Source organism: Bombina bombina, chromosome 5 (genome assembly GCF_027579735.1).
Source record: "Bombina bombina isolate aBomBom1 chromosome 5, aBomBom1.pri, whole genome shotgun sequence".
Lineage (NCBI taxonomy): Eukaryota > Metazoa > Chordata > Amphibia > Anura > Bombinatoridae > Bombina > Bombina bombina.
Genome location: NC_069503.1, coordinates 14,066,744 through 14,087,537, shown reverse-complemented (window position 1 = coordinate 14,087,537; position 20,794 = coordinate 14,066,744). Strand labels below are relative to the sequence as shown.

General features: G+C 45.2%; 1 protein-coding gene across 1 annotated transcript in view; it reads right to left on the bottom strand.

The window, feature by feature from the left end:
* LOC128659695 (uncharacterized) overlaps positions 1-20,794 on the bottom strand; it is a 304,258-nt gene that overhangs the window by 158,421 nt on the left and 125,043 nt on the right. The window contains exon 3 of the mRNA XM_053713266.1: positions 4,913-7,716. Within this exon, the coding sequence (XP_053569241.1) occupies positions 4,913-7,716 (2,804 nt within the window). The remainder of the gene's footprint in view (positions 1-4,912; positions 7,717-20,794) is intronic.

The window sequence follows — 20,794 nt, the reverse complement described above, 5'->3', positions numbered from 1 at the left end:
ATATCTGAAAAGTGCGCCATGGCCGTGTAGGGACGCCTGAAATGGCCACACACTTTCCTGGCCTGCTTCAGGACATCCTGTAAGCCTGGGTACTTATGCACAAAGCGTTGTACGATCAGATTACACACATGTGCCATGCACGGCACATGTGTCAACTTGCTCAAATTCAATGCCGCCAACAAATTTCTTCGGTTGTCACAAACCACTTTGCCCATCTCCAGTTGGTGCGGAGTCAGCCACTGATCCACCTGTGCGTTCTGGGCGGACAGGAGTGCTGGTCCGGTGTGACTCTCTGCTTTCAGGCAAGTCAACCACAAGACGGAGTGACACTGCCGTATCCGGGATGTGGAATAGTACCTGGAGAGCTGGGGGGGTGCCGTTGATGTGGAGCAAGACGCAGCAGCAGAAGAGGACTCAGCCGAGGAGGTTATGGAAGAGGATGGAGTAGGAGGAGTAGAGGAGGTGGCAGCAGGCCTGCATGCAAGTCGTGGCGGTGTCACCAACTCCTCTGCAGAGCCACGCATTCCATGCTTGGCATCCGTTAGCAGGTTTACCCAATGCACAGTGTAGGTGATATACCTGCCCTGACCATGCTTTGCAGACCAGGTATCAGTGGTCAGATGGACCCTAGCCCCAACACTGTGTGCCAGACATGCCATTACTTCCTTTTGCACAATCGAGTACAGGTTGGGGATTGCCTTTTGTGCAAATAAATTTTGGCCAGGTACCTTCCACTGCGGTGTCCCAATAGCTACAAATTTTTGGAACGCCTCAGACTCCACCAGCTTGTATGGTAAAAGCTGGCGGGCTAAGAGTTCAGACAAGCCAGCTGTCAGATGCCAGGCAAGGGGGTGACTTTGTGACATTGGCTTCTTATGCTCAGACATGTCCTTGACAGACACCTGACTGTGGGCAGATGAGCAGGAACTGCTCAAGGTGAGAGACGGAGTGGCGGATGGTTGAGAGGGGGCAAGGAGGACAGCAGTGGTTGACGTGGCTGAAGATGCTGGACCAGGAGGAGGATGGCGGCTTTGAGTTTGTGTGCTGCTTGTATTCATGTGTTGATCCCATAGGCGTTGTGATGTGCGATCATGTGCCTTCGCAAAGCAGTTGTACCTAGGTGGGTGTTGGACTTCCCATGACTCAGTTTCTTTTGGCACAGGTTGCAAATGGCATTGCTGTTGTCAGAGGCAGACACACAAAAATAAAGCCACACTGCTGAGCTCTGCAATGACGGCATTCTGGTGGTGGCAACAGCATGCGTTGATTGGCGTGCTTTCTGGCTGACCCCGGGTGCCGATGCATGCTGTCTGACCACTAGCTCCTTGCGATGACCTCCCCCTGCTTCCAACTCGTCTCCTCCTCCTCTCTGTCTCCCCATCTGAACTTTCCCCCTGTTCTTCTCTTCTAGCGGGCACCCACGTGACATCCATGGATGCATCATCATCATCAACTGCTTCACTTGTATCTGACAACTCAGCAAAGGAAGCAGCAGCGGGTACCGATGCATGCTGTTTGACTGTGCCACTAGCTCCTTGCGACGACCTCCCCTTGCTTCCAACTTGTCTCCTCCTCCTCTCTGTCTCCCCATCTGAACTTTCCCCCTGTTCTTCTTCTCTTCTAGCGGGCACCCACGTGACATCCACGGACACATCGTCATCATCAACCGCTTCACTTGTATCTGACAACTCAGCAAAGGAAGCATCAGCGGGTACAACATCATCATCATCACACCGTACGTCCATGTGTGTAATGGTGCCTGACTGAGACATATCCCTGTTATCTACATCCTCTGGCAATAATGGTTGTGCATCACTATCACTCATTTCTTCCAACTGATGTGTAAATAACTTGTCTGACAGATCAAGTGAAGCGGCTGTGGTGCTAGTGTTGGTGGTGGCGGCAGGCAGGTGAGTGGTAACTTGAGAGGTGCCCGAAGCTAAGCTGGGGGAGGATGGTGCGTCAAGGTTCCGAGCGGAAGCTATAGAAGATTGGGTGTCCTGTGTTAGCCAGTCAACTATGTCCTCAGAACTGTTCGAGTTCAGGGTACGTTGCCTCTGAACACTGGGCATTATTCTAGGGCCAAGGGGAATCACAGCACCACGACCACGACGGCCCCTGCGGGGTGGCCTGCCTCTGCCTGTCATTTTTTTTTCGATTAGTGGTACTATGCGTGCAAGCTACTGTGACAACAGATATGAGTGGCACTGTGCACTGGGAGAAGTTGGCAGAGTAGACGCTGTAGGCCTGACACACATGTTTGCAGACAACTAACTGCTATTCAATCTATTACAGTCAAAATTGTATTTTTTTTTTTTTAAATGTACACTACTATTACACCAGATATGAGTTGCACTGGGGTGACACTGTGCCCTGGCAAGCACTGAAATTCACACGTGTGAAGGAAACTGACTGCTATTATTTCACAGTCAAAAAAGTGTTGTTTTTTTTAAATGTACACTACTGTTACACCAGATATGAGTTGCACTGGGATGACACTGTGCCCTGGCAGGCACTGAAACGCACACGCATGAAAGAAACTGACTGCTATTATTTCACAGTCAAAAAAGTGTTTTTTTTTTTAAAATGTACACTACTGTTACACCAGATATGAGTTGCACTGGGGTGACACTGTGCCCTGGCAGGCCCTGAAATGCACACGTGTGAAGGAAACTGACTGCTATTATTTAACACAGTCAAAAAAGTGTTGTTTTTTTTAGATCTACACTACTGTTACACCAGATATGAGTTGCACTGGGGTGACACTGTGCCCTGGCAGGCAGGCCCTGAAACGCACACGTGTGAAGGAAACTGACTACTATTATTTCACAGTCAAAAAAGTGTTGTTTTTTTTAAATGTACACTACTGTTACACCAGATATGAGTGGTGGCACTGGGCAAGTGGGCACAGTATACGCTGTGAGCCTGACACACACGCTGGCAGGCAGGCAACTGCAATTAGATTACACAAGAAAAAAAAAAAAAGCAGACTGATGTTCTAGCCCTAAAAAGAGCTTTTTGGGGTGCTGTCCTTACAGCAGAGATCAGATGAGTCCTTCAGGACTGTAGTGGACACTGAATACACTAGCCTAGCTATCGATTTCCCTATTAAATCAGCAGCAGCTACACTGTCCCTCCTCTCACTAAGAATGCAGCTTCCGAATGAATCTAAAATGGATGCTGTCCAGGAGGTGGGAGGGTCTGCTGCTGATTGGCTGGAATGTGTCTTCTGACTGTGAGGTACAGGGTCAAAGTTTACTCAATGATGACGAATAGGGGGCAAACCGAACATCGCATATGTTCGCCCGCCACGGCGAATGCGAACAAGCTATGTTCGCTGGGAACTATTCGCCGGCGAACTATTCGGGACATCACTAGTGAAGACTTCTCAAGGTAGGGTGATCTTCAAGGGGTTAGTGTTAGATTTTATTAAGGGGGTATTGGGTGGGTTTTAGAGTAGGGTTGGGTGTGTGGGTGGTGGGTTTTAATGTTGGGGGGTATTGTACTTTTTTTACAGGTAAAAGAGCTGATTATTTTGGGGCAATGCCCTGCAAAAAGCCCTTTTAAGGGCTATTTGTAATTTAGTATAGGTTAGGGTTTTTTTTTTTATTTTCAGGGGCTTTTTTATTTTATTAGGGGGATTAGATTAGGTGTAATTAGTTTAAAAAACTTGTAATTATTTTATTATTTTCTGTAATTTAGTGTTTGTTTTTTTGTACTTTAGTTTATTTTATTTAATTGTAATTAATTTAATTTAATTTAGGTAATTAATTTAATTATAGTGTAGTGTTAGGTGTAATTGTAACTTAGGTTAGGTTTTATTTTACAGGTAAATTTGTATTTATTTTAACTAGGTAGCTATTAAATAGTTAATAACTATTTATAACTAGTGTACCTAGTTAAAATAAATACAAACTTGCCTGTAAAATAAAAATAAACCCTAAGCTAGCTTCAATGTAACTATTAGTTATATTGTAACTAGCTTAGGATTTATTTTATAGGTAAGTATTTAGTTTTAAATAGGAATTATTTATTTAATTGTAGTAATTTTATTTATATTTATTTAAATTTTATTAAAGTTAGGGGGTGTTAGGGTTAGGGTTAGACTTAGGTTTAGGGGTTAATAACTTTATTATAGTGGCGGTGACATTGGGGGCGGCAGATTAGGGGTTAATAAGTGTAGGTAGGTTGCGGTGACATTAGGGGCAGCAGAGTAGGGGTTAATAAATATAATGTAGTTGTCGGCAATGCTAGGGGAAGCATATTAGGGGTTCATAAGTATAATGTAGGTGGCGGCGGTGTCCGGAGCGGCAGATTAGGGGTTAATAATATAATGCAGGTGTTGGCGATGTCGGGGGACGGCAGATTAGGGGTTAATAAGTATAAGATTAGGGGTGTTTAGACTCGGGGTTCATGTTAGGGTGTTAGGTGTAGATATAAAATGTATTTCCCCATAGGAATCAATGGGGCTGTGTTAGGATCTGAACGCTGCTTTTTTGCAGGTGTTAGTTTTTTTTTTCAGCCGGCTCTCCCCCATTGATTCCTATGGGGAAATTGTGCACGAGCACGTTTAACCCGCTTACCACTACCGTAAGCAGCGCTGGTATTACAGTGAGATGTGGAGCTAAATTTTGCTCTCCGCTCACTAACGCCGGGTTTGTAAAAACTCGTAATACCAGCGTTGTCTGTAGGTGAGCGGTGAGCAGAAACTGCTTGTTAGCACTCACAGCTTTACCGACAAAACTCGTAATCTAGCCGCTTATCTTTCAGGCAAAATTGTTTTTGCTCTACTTGTAATCTGGACCTTTATTTGATGAGTGATTTTGTGATTTATTGAAGGTTTCACCTTATACCATTTTCAGAACCACTTTTTGAGTTTTGTTTTTTTAATAAAGCTTTCCTCTGGACATACCTTGCTTAAGTAAGCTTTTTCATATTTTTTAGTCTTCATTTTGTGTAATGCTCTGAAAAACTCCTCCATACTATGTTGTGTCATGGTCCAGAATATTTTATTAAGGCTCATTTCATTTGGTTCATTGTTTGCAAACAGAGCAGAATTATTGAACTTGAAGTGAAGAGGGTCACCATTGTCATCCAAAGCACAGGGGATTTCAGCAGCTTTAAGAGCTTCTAGAACAGGAGGTCTCTGTCCATCTGAGAAGCTGGTAAGAGTCAATATGTTGTCTTTGATATCTTTTCCAAAAACAGAAAATATAGAGTTAAATATGTATCTCTGTGTAGGTGTCAGCCGAGGCAGTGAGGACTGTAGTACAAAGCACACAGCATCTACATGATCAATTCCATTATCAGAGGAGAAAAAGTTATAGATAGATTCAGTTATCTTTTTATCTTGTTCAGTGGCTCCAGTGTCCTCAAATCCTGGTGTGTCTATTAGAGTGAGGGAGAATGGTATTGTAAACCCACTGCTATAATTCATCTTGTAAGCAGTAACTGCTGCAGTCGGACTGTTTGCTTGAGACAGATGGGTAACGTCATTTACAAGTTTAAATCGAAAGTTATCTTCCCAGTTCACTCCCAAAATGTAGTTAGCCATGCTATTTATGAGTGTGGTTTTTCCTGTCCCTGTAGCACCTACTAACAAGATGACTTTGTTACTTGTATGCAGATTCTCTTTCCCCACGTCATACGTTTGGTTATGGCCTTGAGAAAGTACAGATTTTAGCTTAAAAATTGATGGTGTCCCATTGACCAACAAACTACTCTCCGTGAATAGACAACTAGAAAAACCACATGATTCTTCTCTTAAGGTTAAAACAACAATTTCTTCACATGGCAGACTTTCTCCATCATGTCCACAAATGGCCTGAACACGAACTAGGTAGGCAATGTTTGGCTTAAGGTTATGAATAACACAATTTGTAAGATTATTTTGTATTTGAATTTCATGCCACTTAATGCCACTTTCCTCTTTATACTCAACTCTATACTCCTTTATAGTAACAGCATCACCCATGAGGACAGGAGCCTTCCAAAACACCTTTAAGGATTTGGGTTCAGATGAAATTTGAAGTGTTTCAGATGGACTTGTGGGAATGTTCTTACACACTGTAGAGTACCTGAATGTATAATATGTGCTGGCTTTCAGTTCAGTTAACTTAATCTTCTCCTGTTTCTTCTCAATATTTAGAGATAACCAGTTTTTTGATTCAGCAAGATTATATTCCACATTGTAACCTTCAAATTTATTTTCTAGGTCCCCTTGTTTGAGGAGCAGTTCCATATCATTACACATTTTATTGGCTTCTACTGGAAGCTTTGGCACCGATCGAGGCTCAAAACTGGTGTTTACCAGTTTCCCACATTCATAGAGATGAATGGAAACTTCTGGATATGTAGGATCTGAAGCACAGGAAATAAAGTAGCAGGTATTGCTATCGGATTTATTGCTTTGAGCAAATGTTTGAAATACCTTTAAATATTGCCTGGACATATTTATAACATTCTCATTTTCGAACCATGGTATGGCTGGTTTCTCAGGCTTATAGTAATCTCCTTGATACTGATTATCTAACCATTTACTAGCATCTTGTAAGTATTGGTCATTTTCATTGATTGAGGAAAAATTAAAACATACAACATTGTCATAAGTGGGGAGCCTTAATGTATCTTTTAGCTCCTTGTCTGTAGGTAATATTTTAACATTTGACAGGGCATTTAAATATGATTTAACAAAATCCATTTCTCTGTGTTTCGTGCTCAGAAACAAGTCAACATGAAAGGATCCAAATGGTGACTGTTCTATATTAGTTAAAATATCCACAAGCTCGGATTCATTGGATTCTCCACCACGAATAGAGGGCAATGTCTTTACAAGTTGCTTTTGGAAATTGAGTTTAAGTTGAGAGCTCTGCTTTCTAAACATAATAATTTTCTTCCTTAGTCCAGGGAAAGTAACAGCAGCTGGGTGTTTTATCAGATCATTACACTGCATGTTTATGTCTTCCAGCTGCTTAATGATATTTTCTGCCCTATAAACAAGGTCCACATTAATCTCTCGAACCAACTGAGCTGCTCTGTTGTCCAGCTTCTTTAAAGGATACAACAAGACCTTCACTGGCACTGCCTTCTCCCCATTTGGCCCTAAAGCATTTGAAAGACTGACATAGATTTTAACAGCTTCTTCATAATTCACTGGATTCAAATCAAGAGCGACATCCCCATGAAATGTGCAGCTACATTTTTTACTCATTTCCTTTTCTTTATCATTCATTGACAGGGAACCATTTCTTTTAATTTCAATGGTTGGTATTTTCTTTATAATAATATTAAGATTGTCTTGGATGTCCTCAGTGTCTTCTGATGTTGACACCTCTTGATCAAATATAAAGAAGGCATCAGCCCCATATAAAATACCAGTGACCACATGGGTGGCTGTTCCTTTATCAAACACTTCATGATAGATTATGTTCTGGGATCCTAAGTGACTCATACTCAGTTGTTCAAACTTTGTGGTTCTTGAATATTTAAGAGTGACTCTGGCTTGGTTTTTAGACGTCTTGTTGTCATTCATGTATGTAGCAGCTCCTCCAACCTGTACCAGACCTCCCAAAAAACTGGCTTTTAGGGAAGCTGTGATATTCATTGTAGAAGACTTTTCAGAGACCGTATCTGATGCTAGAATCTCAAAGGACGTGTTATCTTGAGATGATCTAGCAATGTCTTTTTTAAGTTCTTCCATGTTCCATAAAGTGATATCTATGTAAAAGAAAAAGCAAAAAAATAAATAACAATAACAATTAAATAAATATGTACTTAATTCAAGTATTATTATTGTTTATATCCAATATTAGTGAATGTGTGATTGCTTCTGGATCTTAGAGTGTCTAGCCTTTTATAAATAATGAAGCATATTGGATTGTTTACTTACTGCTACAAATACACACTGACATAGTATAAAAACAAAATGCCTCACATGGAAATATAACCCTATTTGTGTTTATGTTCCTATGTTTAAGTATCTGTAACTGTGTGTACCCTGTGTGTACATGTTACCCAGTGTGTGGCCCTATCTGTAAGTGTGTATGTGCCTTTGTGTGTAAATATAACCCTATATGTGTTTGTATGTGTTTTATTCCAGCCCGTATGTGTGTATGCTAGTACACTTGTGTTTATACCAGTACATGTGTGTGTATGCCAGTACATGTGTGTGTATACCAGTACATGTGTGTGTATGCCAGTACATGTGTGTGTATGCCAGTACATGTGTGTGTATAGCAGTACATGTGTGTGTGTGTGTGTATAACAGTACATGTGTGTGTATGCCAGTACATGTGTGTGTATACCAGTACATGTGTGTGTATACCAGTACATGTGTGTGTATACCAGTACATGTGTGTGTATGCCAGTACATATGTGTGTATGCCAGTACACGTGTGTGTATGCCAGTACATGTGTGTGTATACCAGTACATGTGTGTGTATGCCAGTACATGTGTGTGTATACTAGTACATGTGTGTATGCCAGTAGATGTGTGTGTATACCAGTACATGTGTCTGTATGCCAGTACATGTGTGTATACCAGTACATGTGTGTGTATATTAGTACATGTGTGTTTATACCAGTACATGTGTGTGTATGCCAGTACATGTGTGTGTATACCAGTACATGTGTGTGTATATTAGTACATGTGTGTGTATACAAGTACATGCGGGTGTATACCAGTACATGTGTATATACCAGTACATGTGTGTGTATACCAGTACATGTGTATGTATGCCAGTACATGTGTGTGTATATTAGTACATGTGTGTGTATACCAGTACATGTGTGTGTATGCCAGTACATGTGTGTGTATACTAGTACATGTGTGTATGCCAGTACATGTGTCTGTATGCCAGTACATGTGTGTATACCAGTACATGTGTGTGTATATTAGTACATGTGTGTTTATACCAGTACATGTGTGTGTATGCCAGTACATGTGTGTGTATACCAGTACATGTGTGTGTATATTAGCACATGTGTGTGTATACAAGTACATGCGGGTGTATACCAGTACATGTGTATATACCAGTACATGTGTGTGTATACCAGTACATGTGTATGTATGCCAGTACATGTGTGTGTATATTAGTACACGTTTGTGTATACCAGTACATGTGTGTGTATGCCAGTACATGTGTGTGTATACTAGTACATGTGTGTATGCCAGTAGATGTGTGTGTATACCAGTACATGTGTCTGTATGCCAGTACATATGTGTGTATACCAGTACATGTGTGTGTATATTAGTACATGTGTGTATACCAGTACATGTGTGTGTATATTAGTACATGTGTGTGTATACCAGTACATGTGTGTGTATACAAGTACATGTGTGTGTATATTAGTACATGTGTGTGTATATTAGTACGTGTGTGTATGCCAGTACATGTGTGTATACCAGTACATGTGTGTGTATATTAGTACATGTGTGTGTATACCAGTACATGTGTGTGTATATTAGTGCATATGCGGGTGTATACCAGTACATGTGTGTATACCAGTACATGTGTGTGTATACCAGTACATGTGTGTATGCCAGTACATGTGTGTGTAAAAGTACATGTGTGTGTATACTAGTACATGTGTGTATGCCAGTAAATGTATGCATGCCAGTACATGTATGTATATACCAGTACATGTGTGTGTATGCCAGTACATGTGTGTGTATATTAGTACATATGTGTGTTTACCAGTACATGTGTGTGTTTATTAGTACATGTGTGTGTATATTAGTACATGTGCATGTATACCAGTAAATGTGTGTGTATGCCAGTATGTGTGTGTATACCAGTACATGTGTGTATAGCAGTACATGTGTGTGTATGCCAGTACACGTGTGTGTATGCCAGTACACGTGTGTGTATACCAGTACATGTGTGTGTATACCAGTACATGTGCCTGTATGCCAGTACATATGTGTGTATACCAGTGCATGTGTGTGTATATTAGTACATGTGTGTGTATACCAGTACATGTGTGTGTATATTAGTGTGTGTGTGTGTATACCAGTACATGTGTGTGTATATTAGTACATGTGTGTGTATACAAGTACATGTGTGTGTATATTAGTACGTGTGTGTATATTAGTACGTGTGTGTATGCCAGTACATGTGTGTGTATACTAGTACATGAGTGTGTATACCAGTACATGAGTGTGTATATTAGTACACATGTGTGTATACCAGTACATGTGTGTGTATATTAATGCATGTGTGTGTATACCAGTACATGTGTGTGTATATCAGTACATGTGTGTGTATACCAGTACATGTGTGTGTATACCAGTACATGTGTGTGTGTATGCCAGTACATGTGTGTGTATGTCAGTACATGTGTGTGTATACCAGTACATCTGTGTGTATATAATAGTACATGTGTGTGACAGACCCGTCTGTCAACCTCCATACGGATTATGGATTCAGGCATTATGTTAAGTCACCCTGTGCCCATTATAGGTACAGGGTGCAAATCCAACAGTACTGGAGGGGTTAACTTCAGTTTTGAGTAACTGTTTTGTCTAAGACAGTTGGAGTTGTTTTTAAACCAGAAGTAAGCAGGAAAAGGACTATAAACAAGTATCTGAGCAAAAGGACCTGATTTTAAACAAAACACAGAGCTCTGAGAGTTGAGGGAGAGTGTCAACCAGGTGGGAGACCTGCATAAATACTGGGCATATAGCCCTCAATAAAGTAGATTCTGTTTTACCCTCAAGACGGAGCTTGGTCTCGTGTTTGTGGGGAAATTAACTGGATTTGTGTGTTGCTGATCCCGTATTCAGGGCATCTTTCATCTGATATTAATCCTCGATAACAGGGTTATACCATAACAATTGGTGGCAAGCGACGGGATGGTCCTCATAACCCAGAAGAGCAACTACACATCCGGACCTAATGGAATACCGTATGAAAGGCTGAAAAGAGCCACCCTTAAAGACCTGCTAGAACAACTGGGCCGACAGCCCAGTAAACTCAGGAAGAGGGAGATTATTACAATACTGACAGAGATGGACGAAGTACCAGGGCCCAAAGGAACCAATGAGCCCAGCATTTCAGACAGAACTCTCGAAGAAGCAAGCTTTGACCGGGCGGTTAAAATAAGACTGGCACATTATGGCCCCAACCCGCCTGCCGAAATTATCGACCGGGTCATAGCAGCCGTGGAGGCCAACCTACTTCGCCAAAGCGGTGCTGCAGCAGCTCAAGTCACAGCAACCCCAGTGGAAAAGAGAAAAATACATTTTGCAGCTTTTAAAAACTTCATTGAAACAGAAGGAGAGATTGATGGGTACCTTGCAGATTTTGAGAGGCAATGTACACTACACAAGGTACCCGAAGAGGACTGGGTCACGATATTATCCGGAAAATTATTCGGCTGGGCCAGCAAGGCTTTTCGGGCCATTCCAGATGAGGAAGTCGGGGATTATAATGCTGTAAAAGAGGCTCTGCTCTCCAGTTATGCGATTACACCAGAGGCATACAGGAGACGGTTCAGAGACACTGTTAAACTAGCTGTAGATTCCTACGTTGAGTGGGCATATAAGGTGCACCGCACAGCAGCTCACTGGATAGCGGGGTGCCAAGCCGTATCTGGGGAAGAGGTGCTGCAGCTATTCCTGTTGGAACATTGCTTCTACAAGTTATCCGCAGGAGTTAGAGAGTGTGTTCGGGACCATAAACCCTCCACACTGCTTGAAGCTGCTCGTCTGGCAGATGAGTATACGGATGCCCACAAACTGGTCACTGCTACCACTAAGATCCCTTCCAGAGTGGAGTACAGACCCACAGTCACCCCAGCAGCTACCAGTTAGCAACCCCCGGTGCACCGCTGTACCACACCGCCTTCAGCCACAAACTATCCTCAGACAGCCCGGTTCAACTCACGGGATTATTCACAGCCTATTTGGTGCTTTGGATGTAAGCAACTAGGGCACAAAAGACCAGAGTGTCCCCTAAACACAGCGAACCAAGCACAGTCCTGGAGGAGACCCGCTGGCGGAAACCCACGTAACCCTCAGCCTGCTGCCCACTGCGTAGAGGAGGAAGAATGCTGGGGCATCCTATATGAAGCAGACCCCATGCAAGCTGCCCACCGGGATAACCGGCAACAGCACCGGCAACTGGTTAAAGTGAATGAGAAGGAGGTCAGGGGTCTACGGGATACTGTTGCTACCATGACCTTGCTCCAAAAGAACTTGGTGTCTGAGAACCAGCACACCGGAGACACTGTGGCTGTGAGGGTAGCAGGGGGCGCTGTGTTCCACCTACCTGTTGCCCGGGTACATTTGGATTGGGGAGTGGGCTCTAGACATGTGAATGTGGGGGTCATGAAGGACTTACCAGCTGATGTTCTCCTTGGAAAGACTTGCCCCCCCTTGTTTCTGCCTACGCTTCCATGGGTCCCACTGATGTTAACCCTGTGTCTACCCGTGCCCAGATCCGTGCCGCAGAGACTGACCCACCTGCTGCTGAGCCCAAGGATGCAGAGCTCAGTAAATCTCTGTCCATTATTGATACGTGGAGGTCCCATTACAATGCGCTGATGAAGGAGAAGAGTCAAGTAGAGGATGAAATGGTCACGTTAAACAATCACGTAACAGTGCTAGCGGGAGAAAAGAGGAGCGCAGAGGAAAAAGCGCATTTAGACTTTGCTAGACAAGCTGCACTGACAGACCGCAGAAAACACCAGCTTCAGAGTGGAACATGAAACATTAAAGACAAACTTAACGACACTGGAGGAGAAGCTGACGCTGGCTCATAGTGAGGTGCAGCAACTCAAGGGCACCCTACGTCAGTATGAAGGACTTGTGGATACCTATAAAGAGCAAGTACAAAAAACTTGTAAAGAAGCCGATGCGATTTGTCTCCAACTAGAAAGAAGCGTCTCTGAAAACAAAAACTTGAAGGAATGTTTAACCCTGGTCTGGGCACTGAAGTATATGAACCCTTATTTATACGGACAGGAATTCTCTTTCATAACGGGAATGCAGATGGATTGTCCCGGCAAACTGACATTCCTACCACCTCCTAGTCCGGTCATCCCCAAGTTGACCCGCCAAAGGGTCAAGCCGGGTCTGCCGGAGTGTCCCACCAGCAGGGGGCCATGTGACAGACCCCTCTGTCAACCTCCCTACGGATTATGGATTCAGGCATTATGTTAAGTCACCCTGTGCCCATTATAGGTACAGGGTGCAAATCCAACAGTACTGGAGGGGTTAACTTCAGTTTTGAGTAACTGTTGTTGGAGGGGTTAACTTCAGTTTTGAGAAACTGCTTTGTCTAAGACAGTTGGAGTTGTTTTTAAACCAGAAATAAGCAGGAGAAGGACTATAAACAAGTATCTGAGCAAAAGGACCAGATTTTAAAGAAAACACAGAGCTCTGAGAGTTGAAGGAGAGTGTCAACCAGGTGGGAGACCTGCATAAATACCGGGCATTTAGCCCTCAATAAAGTAGATTCTGTTTTACCCTCAAGACGGAGCTTGGTCTCGTGTTTGTGGGAAAATTAACTGGATTTGTGTGTTGCTGATCCCGTATTCAGGGCATCTTTCATCTGATATTAACTCTCGATAACAGGGTTATACCATAACAATGTGTGTATGCCAGTACATGTGTGTGTATGCCAGTACATGTGTGTATACCAGTACATGTGTGTATACCATTACATGTGTGTATACCATTACATGTGTGTGTATACCATTACATGTGTGTGTATGTCAGTACATGTGTGTGTATACCAGTACATGTGTGTATACCAGTACATGTGTGTATACCAGTACATGTGTGTGTATACCAGTACATGTGTGTATATGTCAGTACATGTGTGTGTATACCAGTGCATATGCGGGTGTATACCAGTACATGTGTGTATACCAGTACATGTGTGTGTATACCAGTACATGTGTGTGTATACCAGTACATGTGTGTATGCCAGTACATGTGTGTGTAAAAGTACATGTGTGTGTATACTAGTACATGTGTGTATTCCAGTAAATGTATGCATGCCAGTACATGTATGTATATACCAGTACATTTGTGTATACCGATATATGTGTGTATGCCAGTACATGTGTGTATATGCCAGTGCACGTGTGTGCCGGTATGGGTGTGTGTATGCCAGTATATGTGTGTGTATGCTAGTATATGTGTGTGTTACGGTTACCCTTAGTCTCGCTGAGAGATGGACCGCTTAGTAGCCTGGATCCCTATTGCTAAAGAGGGGAGAAGCTGCTTTCCATAGTATTCTATATGAGTCTCGCAAATATAGAATAATCTCCCTTAGCTGCAGTACAGCTAGGATACCCTTCTGCCCACAAAAACGAGTCAACGCTGCGATTGAGGGTCAAACAAGAACTCAGGACTGGGATGCCCAGCCTGCTTTTTATTAAGGTTACATGCACACAGGGCACTCCCAGGGGGAGAGGGGGGGAAGCACAAAATCCCCCATCACACATTTAGATAGAGAGCACTGTCCTTTGACAGGCCACAATAGGATTACAGTACTTAAGATAACAAGTTTACAAGTTCATCTTATCAATTAGCAGTCTGGCTCCAGAGGTGATTAGACAATAGTTTCTAAAAGCTGAAAAAAAAGAGTTAACTCTTTATGAAATGATACTTGTTACGGTTTTCTTGGAGCCCTTCTTAGGCGCTGGCTTGCTGGTTCAGGCATTGCTGCTGGGAAATAAGCTCTTCACAACAAAATAACTAATGCTTCTGTAACAGTGCTCCCTTTCTGTGGAACACTCTGGCAGACACGGTCTGACCCCTTTTCGGGGCAGACTAAGGCTGTCCAGACCGCTGGTTATGCGGGGCTGAGGTCAGTTTGTCTGGACAACCCGTCGGCGTTGCCATTCTGTTTCCCAGGTCTGTAAGTAATGGTGAAATTGAAGGGTTGCAACGATAAGCTCCAACGTAATAGCCTGCCGTTATCTCCAGAGACCCGGTTCAGCCACACCAACGGGTTATGGTCGGTGACCAGAGTGAACTCCTGACCATATAAATAGGGAGTCAATTTCTTTAATGCCCACACCAAAGCCAAACACTCCTTTTCGACCGCTGCATAGCTGACTTCGCGGGGCAGGAGCTTCCGGCTGATGTAGGCAACTGGATGCTCCCCTCCATCTTCGCCTACTTGGCTGAGGACGGCTCCCAGCCCAAACATGGAAGCATCTGTATGGACGATAAAACGTTTGTTAAGGGCTGGGGCCGCCAAGACAGGAGCGTTAATTAGAGCATTTTTGAGAGCCTGGAAAGCCGTTTCACAGTGGGGAGACCACAGGACCTGTCGAGGTAAGTTCTTTTTGGTCAAGTCAGTCAGGGGTTTGGCAAGTGTGCTGTAGTCTGGTACGAACCGTCTATAGTACCCTGCCGTGCCCAGGAAGGCTAGGACCTGAGTCTTAGTGATGGGGGTGGGCCAATTGGCGACAGCTTCTATTTTGGCCGGCTCTGGTCGCTGCTTTCCACACCCCACCCGGTGACCCAGGTACTGTACCTCGGCCATCCCAAAGTGGCATTTTTCTGGCTTCAGAGTCAGGCCAGCAGCCCGGATCTGATCCAGAACCATTCCCACATGAGCTAAGTGGTCCTCCCAGGACTCACTGTGGATCGCTATGTCGTCCAGGTAGGCGCAAGCAAAACTCTGGAAGCCATCCAGGAGCCTATCCACCAAGCGCTGGAATGTAGCTGGGGCATTCTTCATCCCAAACGGCATTACCCTAAACTGATATAAGCCGAATGGAGTGACGAATGCCGACTTGGGGATAGCCTCCGGGGCCAGGGGAATCTGCCAGTAACCTTTGCAGAGGTCAATAGTGGTCAGGTAATTTCCCCTGGCTATACGATCGAGTAGCTCGTCTACCCTGGGCATAGGGTAAGCGTCCGTCACAGTCTTTTCATTGAGCCTCCGATAGTCTACGCAGAACCGGGTGGTCCCATCTTTCTTGGGCACCAAGACAACTGGGGAGGCCCAGGGACTATCGGAGGGCTCAATTACCCTGAGCTGGAGCATCTCATCGATCTCCTTCTTCATTCCTGTCCTAACTGCTTCAGGGATTCGGTACGGAGCCTGGCGCAAGGGAGCTTGTCCCGGAGTATCTACCTGGTGGGTGGTTAAAGTAGTGTACCCTGGCTTCGGGGAGAAGGTGAGGTGTTTGGACTGGAGGAGTTGGTTGAGCTGCTCCCTTTCAGTGGGGCTAAGTCGGTCCCCTATCTGAACCTGCGCCACTATACCTGTGGGGAGGCTCTTTTCTAATAGGTCTGGAATGGGTAAACTGTCGGGGTCTTCCTGAGGGGAACAACATACGGCCGTCACGTTCTCTGGTCGCTCAAAATATTCCTTGAGCATGTTTACATGGAATGTCTTTCTAAGATTGTTGTCGTGGCAGCTAGCTATCACATAAGTGGTGTCTCCCCTTTTCTCTACGATCTGGTAGGGACCCTGCCAGGACGCCTGCAATTTGTCTGTCTTCACCGGCTTAAGTACTAACACCTTTTGTCCTATGGTGAAGATTCTCTTTCGGGCCCCCCGATCGTACCATACTTTCTGTCTTCTCTGGGCCAACTGGAGATTAGCCCGCACGGATTTGGCTAATTGCTCCATTCGGTCCCTGAGTTCCAGCACGTATGGCACAATTGGGACACCGTCAGCCTCCATCTCTCCCTCCCAGTGCTCCCGGATCAGGTTTAGGGGTCCCCGTACCTTTCTTCCGTAGAGCAACTCGAAGGGAGAGAACCCTGTCGTTTCCTGGGGCACCTCCCGGTAAGCAAATAGGAGGTGCGGCAGGAAGCGTTCCCAGTCTCGGTATTCCTGAGTGAACGTCTTGAGCATTTGCTTGAGGGTCCCATTGAACCTCTCACACAGCCCGTTCGTCTGGGGGTGGTATGGGGAGCTCAGGAGGGACTTAATTTTGCAAACCTGCCAGAGTTGTTGGGTCAATTCAGCCGTAAATTGGGTGCCTCGGTCGGATAGGATTTCTTTTGGAAATCCTACCCGGGAGAACACCTGTACTAGTGCATTCGCTACCGTATCCGCTTGTATGTTGGATAGGGCGACAGCCTCTGGGTACCTGGTAGCGTAGTCCACTACGGTAAGAATGTATCGCTTACCGGAGGGACTAGGGGTAGCCAGTGGTCCCACTAGGTCAATAGCAACCCGGCTGAAGGGTTCCTCTACAATGGGCATATTTACTAGCTGGGCTTTAGGGTGATCGCCTCGCCTTCCTACTCGTTGACACACATCGCAGGTGTTACAGTAAGTTCTAACGTCAGCGTGCACCCCTGGCCAAAAGAACGTGTGAGTAATGCGGTGTAGGGTACGGGTAACGGCTAGGTGGCCTGCTAAGGGGATGTCGTGGCCTATTTTGAGGATTTCTTGACGGTATTTGTGGGGCACTACCAGCTGTCGCCTACGCTGTCCCCTTTTCTCTGTCCAGTGGTATAGTTTCCCTTTTTCCCATAAGAATGTTTCGTTATCTGCCCCGCCCCCTCCGGTCTCTGCTCGTTCCCGGTACTTTTGTAAGGTCGGGTCAGTCTTAGACTCTGCCTCGAAAGCATCTGGGGTGTCCCAGGGTATGGGGCCTAACCTGTCAGGCAAGGTCGGGGTAGGTCTTACCTGTGTCTCCCGCACTGGTGAGAGCTCTCGCTCCGTCCGGGCTTGGGCCCGTGTAGTCACTGGGTCCGCCTCGTTGTTGCATACTGGAGCATAGGCAGAAGTCATGGGGCCCAAATCGTTGCCCAGTAGTACTTCGGCAGGTAAATTATCCATTAGGCCCACGTTCACAGCCCCCTTTCCTGCTCCCCAATCAAGATGCACTTTAGCTGTTGGAATTTTGTACACATCCCCCCCCGCCACTCTAACGGCCACAGTCTGTCCGGATCGCTTGTGCTCTGGCACCAAATGATTCTGTACCAGCGTGATAGTAGCCCCTGTGTCTCGCAATCCCTCGGTAGATCGCCCCTCGAGCCATACACTCTGCCGATGGTGCTGGCGGTTATCTGAGGCAGCATATACAGGGTCTGCCTCGTGAAGCGGCCCCACATATCCCTCCATAGGGGCCTCTTGGTTAACACAGAGGGCCCGGGCCGGACGATAGGACCCAGAGGGGTAATTGTAATTCCTGGGTGTCTGGTGCGTATTAAGGGGGCAGCTAGCCATGAAATGCCCTGGTTGCTTGCATCGGTGGCAAGTCGGTCTGGGACGCTCAGAGCTGTTATTGGGTGGTCCTGAGTGTCGGACGGGCCCTGTGGGCACCGGGGCTCGGAATTCAGCACGAGGGGGTGCACGGTAAACCTCTCTGGGTTCGACCCGTGCTGGAGCTCGGTAGTTCATGGGTTCGTGAAGACGGGAGTCATAATGTTCATCGGCCAATTTGGCTGCTTCTTCTAAGGTAGAAGGCCGCCTGTCTCGCAGCCATTCCTTCCCTTGCTGTTCCATGCCATTATAAAAATGTTCTAAGAGAAACAATTGTAAAATTTCCTCCCCAGTCACCGCTTTACTTCCGCTCAGCCAGTGATTTGCCGCTCTCCGCATTCGGTGCGCCCATTCCATATGGGTATCGTTAGGCTTCTTTTCCGTGCCCCGAAACTGTCGGCGATACGTGTCCGGAGTTACAGCGTACCGTCGCAACAGTGTCTCCTTAACTAGCTCATACTGTGTCACTTCCTCAGCACCCAGAGTACGAAAGGCTTCCAGGGCTCGCCCGGATAGTTTCCCAGACAATATCGTGGGCCACTCTCTGTTGGGAATCTGGTGCAGGGCACATTGCCTTTCGAAGTCCGCCAAATATTCATCAATCCCTGTCTCGCTCTCTAGGAAGGGTCGAAATGCCGCATAGGGTATCTTGGGCCTCCCAGCATTTTCGACAGGGATGATTACCTGCGGGGCTTCAGCATTGCGGTGTGCGTTCGCTAGGTTGAGTTCGTGGGCTCGAGTCTCTCGTATATCCTCGTCCGCCTCCGCCATCAACTGCTGTACCAATTCCATGGAGGGGTTCGGCCCGTATAATGAGAGCCTTTCCCGAACAATCCTTGTTTTTTCGTCACTAATCGTGGTCGGTGTTTCCGCCATTGTGAAGCTCTGATCCAGTTCGGTCAATTCTGCGATCAGCTCTCTCCTCGGCCGGTTGCTGGCGTACCCCCCTCTGCTTTCAAGTAAATCTTTTAGGGTTGTACGCTTCAATTTTTCGTAAGCGCTCTCCATCCGTTCTGTACCTCTCCTAGGAAATCCAGGAAAATCCCGCCGCTGCCGCCAAATGTTACGGTTACCCTTAGTCTCGCTGAGAGATGGACCGCTTAGTAGCCTGGATCCCTATTGCTAAAGAGGGGAGAAGCTGCTTTCCATAGTATTCTATATGAGTCTCGCAAATATAGAATAATCTCCCTTAGCTGCAGTACAGCTAGGATACCCTTCTGCCCACAAAAACGAGTCAACGCTGCGATTGAGGGTCAAACAAGAACTCAGGACTGGGATGCCCAGCCTGCTTTTTATTAAGGTTACATGCACACAGGGCACTCCCAGGGGGAGAGGGGGGGAAGCACAAAATCCCCCATCACACATTTAGATAGAGAGCACTGTCCTTTGACAGGCCACAATAGGATTACAGTACTTAAGATAACAAGTTTACAAGTTCATCTTATCAATTAGCAGTCTGGCTCCAGAGGTGATTAGACAATAGTTTCTAAAAGCTGAAAAAAAAGAGTTAACTCTTTATGAAATGATACTTGTTACGGTTTTCTTGGAGCCCTTCTTAGGCGCTGGCTTGCTGGTTCAGGCATTGCTGCTGGGAAATAAGCTCTTCACAACAAAATAACTAATGCTTCTGTAACAGTGTGTATATGCCAGTAAATGTGTTCATGCCAGTACATGTGTGTGTATGCCGGTACATGTGTGTATATGCCTGTGCACATGTGTGTATATGCCAGTACATGTGTGTATATGCCGGTAAATGTGTGCATGCGAGTGCATGTGTGTGTTTGCCAGTACATGTGTGTGTATGCCAGTACATGTGTGTCTATGCCTGTAAATGTGTGCATTTCAGTACAAGTGTGTGTATGCCAGTACATGTGTGTATATGCCAGTAAAGGTGTGTATGCCAGTACAAGTGTGTATATGCTAGTAAATGTGTGCATGCCAGTACATGTATGTGTATGCTAGTACATGTGTGTATGCCAGTACATGTGTGTATACCAGTACATGTGTGTATGCCAGTACATGTGTGGATACCAGTACATGTTTGTGTATGCCAGTACATGTGTGTGTATGCCATTACATGTGTATATATGCCAGTGCATGTGTGTGTGGCAGTACATGTGTATATACCAGTACATGTGTGTGTATACCAGTACATGTGTATGTATGCCAGTACATGTGTGTGTATACCAGTACATGTGTGTGTATGCCAGTGCATGTGTGTGTATGCCATTACATGTGTATATATGCCAGTGCATATGTGTGTGGCAGTACATGTGTATATACCAGTACATGTGTGTGTATGCCAGTACATGTGTATGTATGCCAGTACATGTGTGTGTATACCAGTACATGTGTGTGTATGCCAGTGCATGTGTGTGTATGCCAGTGCATGTGTGTGTATGCCACAACATGTGTGTGTATACCAGTACATGTGTGTGTATACCAGTACATGTGTGTGTATGCCAGTACATGTGTGTGTATACCAGTACATGTGTGTGTATACTAGTACATGTGTGTATACCAGTACATGTGTGTGTATACCAGTACATGTGTGTGTATACCAGTACATGTGTGTATATTAGTACATGTGTGTATATTAGTAC